At 40.1% G+C, this 11,136-nt stretch overlaps 2 protein-coding genes across 2 annotated transcripts; both read left to right on the top strand.

Moving 5' to 3' along the window:
• Window positions 1-2,627: 2,627 nt before the first annotated feature.
• On the top strand, window positions 2,628-5,322 carry LOC124687223 (heme-binding-like protein At3g10130, chloroplastic). Its single transcript, XM_047221032.1, has 7 exons — window positions 2,628-2,901; window positions 2,999-3,069; window positions 3,205-3,306; window positions 3,418-3,522; window positions 3,665-3,800; window positions 4,712-4,821; window positions 4,931-5,322. The coding sequence occupies exons 1-7, from the start codon at window positions 2,628-2,630 to the stop codon at window positions 5,009-5,011; spliced, it is 879 nt and encodes a 292-aa protein (XP_047076988.1). The 3' UTR covers window positions 5,012-5,322.
• Window positions 5,323-6,927: 1,605 nt separating this feature from the next.
• LOC124690094 (alpha carbonic anhydrase 1, chloroplastic-like) lies at window positions 6,928-9,475 on the top strand. Its single transcript, XM_047223530.1, has 6 exons — window positions 6,928-7,006; window positions 7,847-8,058; window positions 8,326-8,432; window positions 8,527-8,629; window positions 9,067-9,249; window positions 9,341-9,475. The coding sequence occupies exons 1-6, from the start codon at window positions 6,928-6,930 to the stop codon at window positions 9,473-9,475; spliced, it is 819 nt and encodes a 272-aa protein (XP_047079486.1).
• The last annotated feature ends 1,661 nt before the right edge of the window (window positions 9,476-11,136 follow it).

Genomic DNA, 11,136 nt, shown 5'->3' on the forward strand with positions numbered 1-11,136 from the left:
GAACATAAAATTTACACAGAAATATATGCTCAAGCATCATCAGAACTTGCTGCCATGCACTCCTGGCCAGTGAAAACAACTATGAAGTGTTGCAGCATGTGAAAGAACGAAAGGTCTGCTGGTAAAAAAGTAAAGTAAACAGAAGAAAAAGAGAAAGGGGAAACTTGTCCATAATTCTGAGAAGAAAATGGAAAGGTCAAATATAGATTGTCCCATTTGAGAAATGGGAGGAGCTAAATAAAGCACATTAATTAGTCTGAAACTCAATATCGTGTCGGTGATTTAATACTAATTATTAGTATCTGAAACCTGCAAGAATGTTCTAGAAAGAAAATATCCTTAGCTCAAGTAATTTAACTCAGTGTACCAAAGAGTAGCAAATTGCAAAGAGGACTTGAAATTATGAAGTTACTAATTTTTACAGCTGAACAGAGAAACCTTACAGGCAACCAACATTTAACACGACAAGGGATTCTTCTAAAATCTAGTTTGCTAAGGGTTCTACTTCTATTTTGCTTGTACTCTACTACTCTAGCTAGCAGTTATCCCATATCCAGTACTTTCTCATCTCTGCTCTCATAACTGGTTTTTTACTAATTACCTAAATTACCTCATACAATGCATGTCCTTTGTAGCATTTTCCTACTTTCATGTAAGAAAATAGCTCCACCTTGGATTTACTATTGAATTCAAACAGGTTACTATGTAGATTCTTCCAAAAAAAAGATAAAATCAACTCTATACAGGAATTTTTGGAATTTTTGCCCATGAGAACTACCCATAATATGCCCGAAGAAACCATGCAGTGACATGTGAGGCTCTTGGTATTCGAAATAAAAAAAAAGCTAAATAATGACCAAGCGCTTTGTTGAGACTGTAGAAAAGCCAGAGTATAGAACATATAAATCCATCACTACATATCATTCAAAATGCCATTATTTACCTACATGGTAGTGCAATGTAATGTACATTATTTACCTAGAAATTCCTTTCGGGATGATGGAGCTGCAGTTATGCTATTTGGTTCTCCACTGTTTGTGGTGAGTTAATCCTATCAACATTGTGACTTCTGTCCAAGATTCCTTAGTTGCATCCATCTTTATTGAGAGGAACAGACAGTTTCATATTAACAGCTATAGACTGAAAAGTTTTTTATGATGCCTATTGCAGTGGTTGCAACACCATATATATATTGAGTGAAACTCTGGTATTTCAGAGATAAGAAAGTAAAAAAGGAGTCTGGCTAAATTTTAGATTACTGACTGGCAGTTTCTGAAGTTCCCTAGCTGTGTTACCTTTCATGTTGCATTATTTTTTCTTTCTCATTTTTCTGCTCCCCTCCGAATTGCAATATCTGGCTATAATCTCACGAATCTTTGTGGATAACTTTTTTGTTATAATGCAAATTCAGATACAGACCTTCGCTCCTGACCTAGCCAAAAAAAAAGGAGCACATCCATCGAGTAATCCCAAAAAAACACGGAAGAACCCCACTGGCCGTGAACTCGTCCCCAATCGCCGCCAAAACAACATACAACCTAGAGACCTAGATCAAATGCAGAAAGGAGGAGCCATAACTAATCATATAATCCAAACACCGTGGCCTCACCCAATCAAGAATCCAGAGCATAGTAAAGGTGATGTTTTAGTTCGAAGCCAAACGGAAACAACCACCAAATATAACATCAACGGTCGACAGAGTCCATTGAGTAGTTGAGACGCACACGCACAACAGTTGCCAGTCAAATTCCCACCCCGACAGAGAACAACAGATTCTCAAAGTATATAGAACTAAATGCAGCATCCAGTTTGGTTTCAGTCATTTGAAACCCAAACTCCTCAATCGAAATCAACGTCTGATTGCAGGCCGCAACATTTAGCAGCACCATCCTACCCAAATCGCAAAACTACCAAACAAACGTCCAACAGAGCAAGCCCTCCACACGCAAAAGCACACGACGAACAGAACGCCAGCAGGACGGCCCTGCATCCAGGCCGAAGGAATTCGATCCCAAAGCACGCACCATGCAGCCCAAGGGTGACCATACGTGTCTACCAATCCAGCAAAACAAATCCCAAACACCCCTAAATCAATTAATGAATCTACAACAATACACACAGAGCAGGCGCAAATCGGCCCCAATCCCCAACCGGCAGCCACACGCACGCCCATCACAGATCCGCGGCACACACGTCCCTCCAGCAAAACCTCCCACGATCCACTTCACCGGAGCCACCACCACAGCAACACGAGGATAAAAGGCAGAACAAAGAGGGGGAGGAAACAAACCAGAGCGGAGAAGATAGCCGAACACAACGGCGGCACCCTACAGCCGCCCGCACCGACGCAGCTCAGCCGGCGAAGAAGATGAGCAGCACCACCAAGCGAAGACAACCACCACGCATCAAGAAGAAAAGGAAGATGGAGACAGGGAGTGCCGGTCAAAATAGCAGCGAACCGACCCCGCGATGAGCAGCTTCCATCGGCACGTAGCACCAGCCACACCGACCTTTGAGGGCTTGCGAAACCAGAAACTGTACCTCTCCTTCACGTGGGGCCAACGATAGCGACCTGCGGAACGCCCACGCGCGCTCACAACCCTGGGAGCTTAGTGCTCTTTAGGGATATGGCATTCCCCTGCTCCTACACCGTGCGGCCGCCGCGCGCCGTCCGAGCCCGAGGCCAACGCCCCCGTGGTTCCCGCCCCGCGCTGACGGTCGTGGCCGCTGGCACCCGCGCCAGCGGCGCCGAGGCCCGTGCATCCCTGGTGCTGGCTCTCGCCTCACAGGCCCTCGCCGCCTCGCAGCGCCGCGCCGTCGACCTCGTCGCCGAGGCCACCAAGTACGCCTTCCCTTCTAGCCGCTTCGAGCCGCGGACGCTCGAGGAGGCCCTCATGTCTGGTCAGTGGTGATTTTATCACCAGGCCCAAATGCCTTCTTTCCTGTCCCAAAACAACAGGGTTTTAGCACTTGCTCACTGAATCCACCGTTTTCGCAGTTCCCGATCTCGAGACGGTCCCGTTCCGCCTACTGAAGCGCGAGGTGGAGTACGAGATCAGAGAAGTGGAGGTGATTGATTATTTTGTTATCCAGCGAATTTCTCTTTTCTACTACTGTAGTAAGAATTGAATTATGCATTGGAACAAGTCAGATCAGTTTTGCACTTTATGACTACTACCCTCTTGTGTTGTATATTCTGATCAGTCGTACTATGTTGCCGAGACGACGATGCCTGGAAGAACTGGATTTGATTTCAATGGATCGTCTCAGTCATTCAACGTGTTGGCCTCTTACTTATTTGGTAAGGTAATATATATGTTTTCTCTCTGTGATGTGCCAGGAATTCTTTTGCGTGTTTCATTTTGTAATGAACTGCTTAAACTGAAGTGGAGCTTATGGTGGTATACTTACTTTCAGAACACGAGGTCCGAGCAGATGGAAATGACAACCCCTGTTTTCACTCGGAAGGGTGAAACGGGCAGTGAAAAGATGGACATGACTACCCCAGTTATAACAAAGAAGGCACATTCTATACGACTTTCTCATGAGCCATATTCTTCTGGCATGTCTTTATTTGCCTGAATAGTATTCGATGTGCTTATGGGTTAACACATGTTGAAAATTACCACATTGAATTTTAATTCATATATGTTGTCGCCTGCAGTCAGCTGACGAAGATAAATGGAAGATGTCTTTTGTGATGCCATCAAAATATGGTCCGGACTTGCCTCAGGCAAAAGACCCATCTGTGACTATTAAGGAGGTGCCCAGCAAAATCATAGCAGTTGTCGCATTTCCAGGTCCATGTTTTAACCTCTTTGTTCCATTTCCAGTTATCAATTTTTATGTGAACTTTGAGGAGGTATTCGATTGCCTTGTCTTTTATCAAGCAAGATTGTATTTAAATTTTGAAGCAAGTTGGTGGTTATTAGCGCAGTCTTTCTCCCAACTGTGACATTAGTCCATCCTTTAACATCTCTACTTCATTTCCAAATTTAAATATTTATTTCAACTTGGAGGATGTATTTGATTTCTTTGTCTTTGATCGAGCAAGAGTATGTTCAAATTTTGAAGCAAGTTGGTGGTTACTGAGGCAACCTTTCTCCCAGTGTAGTTCATTAAAATTCCATGTCATGTCCTCGTATTTCTTTGCTAGAGAAATTGGTAGCAAAAGCAGATGATATATTCCCGGAGGGTCTTGCATATGTGATTCCATCGGATATAACTTAGGAAGATCTCAATTATACCTGCTTCTTGAATCCTGAGCTCTGAATCTGTACCGAGTACTACTCACCAGCAATAGCAAGATTTTGATATGTGCTTACTTCCATGATATCACAAAAGAAACCTCCAAACTGTGTGAACTAGTCAGTGCAAAAGAAGGTCCACCTAGTTTATTTTTCTAACTTAGCAGATCATTGCATAAAAGATACAACAAATTCAGTAGTACTACTCCATGTTTCAACTTCACTCCTCGATAGAGAGATTTAAGATGGTTTATCTCATATTCTGAACCTACAAAGTCAACACTCTCCTAAATTTATGTGAGATATTCAAACTCTCAAATGTTTTGGAAGTCATTACATTTGAAGGAAGGTAGTAACAAAGACCTACCTTCAACTTCCGTATGGAATGCCTAGTTATAAACTCCTATCTGTATTGCAATCATTTTGCACCACACTAACAGTCATTTATAAATTTGGTAAAACAGGTTTGGTTTCAGATGATGACATAAGCCAGAGGGAGTCCAGACTACGGGAAGTTCTTCAGAAAGATACCCAATACAGAGTGAAAGAGAATTCAGTGGTGGAAGTTGCGCAGGTAAAGGTTGTTTTGGTAGTCCTAGATAACAAAGACTGATCCATATTTTGATGTATAGATTAACAAATATTGATAATATCCTGATCCTGTTTTTTATGAATATATACAGTATAATCCCCCTTTCACACTTCCTTTCACAAGACGTAATGAAGTAGCGCTTGAGGTCGAGCGGCTTGGTGGAATCTCCTGATGTCCAACATTGACAACTAAGTTGTTAAAATTTCAGTGTGTATGCAAACACACTTTGTCCGTAATGTATATACATATAATTTTGTTGTTTCTAGTGCAGAATGTATAGTATATGTACATATCTCATTTATCACGTATAATAGTGAAGGGTAAAATCTTACAGGCTAAACTTTGGTCTCTTTATTTGTTTTATGAATGTATGATAGCATCCGTTTAGAAGACTGTTGTATCTTATGATTTCTTTGTCCACACTCAATTTTAGTGTGTTTTTCAATACAATTTAAACCTACATGGAGCCTTTTACGGTTGACACAGGTCTAGCAAAGTTTTCAGTTGCCCTATTCTTATGTGCTTTATATTCTCGACATTGATGGATCACTTTTTGCACCCAACTGAAACAGCAGTTGGTGCGAGCATGCTAACAGTAGCACTTGTGAGTTGTGACTTGTGATGATAAGTATGAAGGCATGGAGCTCGTATAGGCGTGCACGTGTTATATCTCTGGACATTGCAAATGGTATTATTCTGTTAAATGATTTGGCTTGTCACTTACAGTTGCAGATTTATAGGCGACATATTCCTCTAGAAGGGTCTTAGATGCCAAAGATTTGTGTATGAGACAAGATTAAAACATTCTGGGTTATAATTAAACTGATGAATAGGGCTAACAAAATTAATTTCATAATTTCATTCAAGAAGATATCATTATAAGAAGATGGGATTCAGCTCTTACAATTTAAACTTGCCGTTAAAAAAAAAGAAAAAAAAAACTTCCAGAATAAGTCCGTCCACTGTTTATGTTCATAGTTGTGACCTCACAGTCTTAGTAGCCTTTAGTGGCAAAATGAAAAGTGGCTCATTTTGGAGATAAACCTTGTATGTGTTCCCTCAAATTTGGTCTTTCAGCACACAAACAGCACGCGAGTAATATATATATTCGCTAATTTAGCTTGTGGAGAAGTTTGGATTTTCGTGGTAGTTTATATGTCCTCTTTTTTCATTCACAACTGTTCGTTTGTCCCTAATTGCCAACATATAATCTTATAGAACTGGTTTTTAATGTACAGTGGCAAAAGGTCATGCAACGTAGCTCCACCCACCATGTGCATGGCTATGAATAAGATGCTTTCGCCTGGCGTAGTTTCATATGATGTCAAATTTTGTGTGTGAACAGCATAAGGGCATGAGCAATGGTGACATGCACAACTAGCTGCTCCATGTAAAAAAGTTGTAAGAAGCAACATGGTGAATTTTATCTCTTCAATGGAAGCTACAACTTTAGTCAGAAAAAAGAGAGAAGGGACCCCACAAATATGACACTATGTATCTCTTTCTCTCTCCAAAAAGCATGCTTTTAGGACTGAAGATCCCACTTCTTGAAGAGGAGGCTGCCTCCTCATCCGAACCTACTTTGGACCACCCGAACCTAGCTAAAGGTGTGAAGCAGCACCTCTAGGGCAGTGCATTGGGCATGCCCTAAGGTTCTTTTCAGGTGTTGTTGCCATCATATCTGATGTCAATTTCTATTCTAGAGGGCAAACTGTAAAGGCATCGCTCTGACAACTGTAGGATTCTTTTTATAGCACAAATAAAGTTTTGTCTTACTCTACATCTGGTTAAGCTGGCACTGCTGTAGACTGAGAAATTGATGCAACCATCCAGCGGTTCTGCAAGGAAGGCCTTGTAAGTTTCAGCTACGTAAACAACAAGGACACCATATTGGGTTACCGGCCAAAACATCAATATTACCGAATTGACCGGTTCATCATCTAGGGTGATCATGGCTCATAATATATGGACACACTTCCTATATGTATGTGCCTTCTGCAGTTGTGCTTACAATGCGAACTCAATTCCTTCACATTTCCCTGCATCTATAAGGCGGAGCTTATATTTCTCAAAGAGGACGAAGGCAAGATGTTGACTTCTGAGAAAAGTGCAATTTTCATTGCGCTGCTGTATACGAGCTTTCTTGTGACCCATGCATGTGACACTGGTATGTGTTCTATGGTCCTGCATTCCCCAATGCGATTTCCTCCCAAGCTAGTTTATTTCTTCTGTTGCATAGTACTCCAGTTTATTTATTGTGAACCGTCCATATGACTCTGACACAAGTTTTGTCTTCCATTGTACATTCTTTTCAACCTTTTCAAGACTCTCCATTTGGTTCTTAAGGTTCTTAAGCTGCTTGTAATTCAGCTGCTTTTGTAATGGTCCTTTTCTGACCTAGTCAAAAGATCATCTGCCTACTATTTATGCTAAAACATAAAACCTGTAAGGTCCTTGCTATAATTCTGGTTTCTTTTCATACTTCTACTGAATGGCCTTTCACTGTCAGCATGCCCCTCTTTTCATTGTCAACATGCCACTCGTTTTTGAATGGAGCAGTAGAGCCTAAAAGTGAACAAAGTAATACAATCTCTTATAAAAAACAGTACTCCTCCATCAGGAAAAGGATGTCACACGGGGTTAGACCAGTAGTACTTTTTTTTTGCAAACCATACATCGCGACATCCTTTTCCGGATGGAGGGAGTACTAAAACACATATGCCTGTTCCCAGTATCATCCAGTTTATAATCATTGCAGGATATATTCAGAGCAACATTTTGTACTAGAATCCCACAAAACCAATCAATAAGAAACGAGAATTTTGGGAATAAATATGATGTAGCCACCTCAGGAATTTATCAAGTGAAAAAATCTAGCAAGCCACAGAACTGCGGAAACGTTGGAAAATATGCAAATCAGGGAGTTAATATTTGACTAGTGCTGACCTATTTTGCACGAAATTCCTTGTTGATATATGATTTCTGACCTACCCTTTCTGCCTTGAAGCAACTGGTGTGAGATTTGGTTACAGTGGGAAAACTGGTCCGAAGCATTGGGGGAGCTTAAGTCCTAATTTCACACTTTGCTCAAAAGGAATCTACCAGTCTCCAATCGACATTGTGAAAGATTTTGCGGTCCACAACCCTAAAATGGAGCCCCTCGAAAGGGATTATACTGCTGCAAATGTTACAATGGTTGACAACGTCTTCAACATTGCGGTTTGCTCTGAGCCTCTGAACCAGACAGTTATTTATGTTAACGAACAGAAAATCTATAATAAAAGAATGACAAGACATGAGTTAATATCATGCTCTTAATAGCTTAGATAATGCATATTATTTAACCTGCTCCACATATTGTAGTTTTTTCTATAAACTATGTAGGTGTAACCATAATAATCAGTTAATAAAAAATAAATGGAAATACACATTCTGTTACGTACATGTAGTGAATTATGAAATCATTGGGTTCATTGATTGATGTAGCTGAGATATAATGACACTTCTGGGGCTGTCAAGGTTGACGGAAAGAAGTATAAACTGAAGCAATTGCATTGGCACTCTCCCTCAGAGCACACGATGAATGGCCAAAGGTTCCCATATGGACAATCTTTGACAATTGGAAAACAGGAAAATCATGCATTCTTTGTTGTACTAACTGTGTCCACCACTCTCTTACCCTGATAGATTTGCGGTGGAGCTCCACATGGTTCACTACGCTGATGATGGCAATGTAACTGTTGTGTCAATCCTTTATCGGTACGGGAAACCAGATCCGTTCCTTTTCCAGGTAAATCGTTGTGATACGTTAGAAGGGCTGTATTATATCGTTACTGCATTGTAGAACACTGCACAGTGCAATTTTCAATCATGACCAACCTGAGGATATGATTCATATAAACCCGAGTATGAGTTTTAGATCTAACTCCATCAGGCCGTGCTGTTTTTGATGGCAAGATAGTACGGATCTGAACTATAATGACCTCAATACCTAACGTCAACATGATGCTACAGTCATTGAAATGGCATTAACCTTAGTTAGTCAATTTAGTGTAGTTAATGACAGGCTCTGTTTTATTGAAATAGGCAAAGATAATTTGACCGGTTCAAGAACTGGATAACATGTACTCCGTATATCGGACTTGAACCAGATCACTAGGACACTGCTGGTACTGTCGCATGCTTTGTCTACAGGTATATATGACTACTTCTGCTTCGTACTTACAGATAAACGATACGCTAGCTGAATTATCTGCAGAGGGATGCAAAGCTGAGAAAGGTGATCCTCTCCCTGTTGGGGTGGTGAACATGAAGGAACTAAGGCAGGGTGCACATAGGTATTTCAGGTATCTCGGGTCTCTTAGCGCACCTCCATGCACGGAAGGTGTGATCTGGAACATTCTTGGCGAGGTATTCCCACATGGAAAACAGTGTGCAAACTCTAATTTCGCATGATGTTTATGCATTGGAAATTACTGAAATATTTTGAGATGTCTCGCAGATAAGAGAAATGACAAAGGAGCAGGCTGCTGCTTTGATGGCTCCTCTGGAGGGGAGTTACAGGCACAACTGCAGGCCGTTACAACCACTGAACGGACGCACCGTGCAGTTCTATGAGAGGTCACGAAAGCTCTAAATATTCTGTAGCCTGCTGGCGTTCGATTCACGGTGAGTTAGCTTGTCTGGGTGCTAATCCTGGAATATGTGTTAAGTGTTTATTGACTGTAAGAATATGTGTAAGTTGACACATCCATTGTAATAAAGTGTAGCTCGAGGAGTTGGTATTCTTTTGAGACGACTGTAAGAATATGTTTAAGTTAGCACATCGATTGTAATAAATTGTAGCTCGAGGAGTTGGTATTCTTTTGAGACCAGGAACTCTTTGACAATCATTATCGTTTTTTTCTTGTGGTATCGCTGGGTTGCTGGTCAGAAAATCAAACAAGAATATTACATTGAAATAGCTGTGTTATATATACTCCATCTGCTTCAAAATGTATGTTGGCATCCTATATATTTTGACTTTGTTTATCATATATCTGAAAGAACTCCATGATACGCTAATTTGAATTTCTTGAAGGAACACAGAAATGGATTGAAGAAATTTGGATTCAGCCAAGATAACTTTTCTCAACTATAAATTCTGAGCAGTAGGCCAAGTTTTGCTTGCACCGCTCCCAAGATGACATGTAACTTCAAAATGGATGTTGAAAGCAACACACTTCACTCTCACCATCACTTTGACTAGCTGCTTAAATACCAGGAACCGGCTCCTCTAGGGCTCACAAGGAAAGTCAGGGGAAACAATGAAGGAAGTGTGCTCCATAATTAAAGACAATAGCTTGGTGTTATTCCAGTTTACTTGAGGATGATTAGTCATGTACTGTAAGGGCAGAGATCAAATAGTCTGACCTCAATACACCGACAACAGGAATAAGTGAGTGAAAAAAATAAGCAAGTATTGAGAAAAACAAACATTACTACCAGAATATAAGTAGAATTGTCGCGAAAGGTACCCCCTTCATCCACAAATAAATGTACTTTGAACTTTTGTTCTAGGTCGAGCTTTTGAAAGTTTGATTATCTTAAATATAGAAAAGACTAACGAACATATATGATGTCAAATTGATACAGTTTGGCAAACTATATGTAAAAAATGAATCTATTGATACTAATTTAGTGTCATAAATGCTTGAAACTTTTCTTATAAAGTTTGTAAGACTTCTAATGTTTTCACTTATGACAAAAACTAGAAGTACGGTTATTGGTGTATGGAGGGAGTAGCTAAAAAACTGTTGTCTAAAAGCAACATGTTTCAGTCCACGATTAGACTATACTAGCTACGTAAATTTCAAGGTGGGCTGGATAATTAAATACAACAATATGGTGTTATTCTAATTTAGCCACGATGCCTAGTTATTATGGTAAGGGCCAAAAATAAAATACACTGACCTTAATTAGTCGAAACATGAATAACAAAGTGAATAAAAGAAAAGCAAACTTTAAGGGGGAAAGAAGCACTACTAGCATATCTCTGCATATCATAAATAAGTGTATTTTCCACATGCCTTGGGTGAAAGTTTTACTATTAATATCATTTTAATTATATTAATTGATAGTTTAAAAACTGTATGTATAGATTTTTCTTGAATAGTATTTTCATAATATTTTAATTTGGTATACACATACATTTAATAGAAATTAGTGGCCAAAGTTACTCTAGAAGACTGTGTCTGAAGCTTTTTTGTGATAGGTAGGGAATGAGTATAATTTTCTTGACATGTGACTTAAGAATGG

Source organism: Lolium rigidum, chromosome 2, assembly GCF_022539505.1.
Source record: "Lolium rigidum isolate FL_2022 chromosome 2, APGP_CSIRO_Lrig_0.1, whole genome shotgun sequence".
Taxonomy (NCBI): Eukaryota; Viridiplantae; Streptophyta; class Magnoliopsida; order Poales; family Poaceae; genus Lolium; species Lolium rigidum.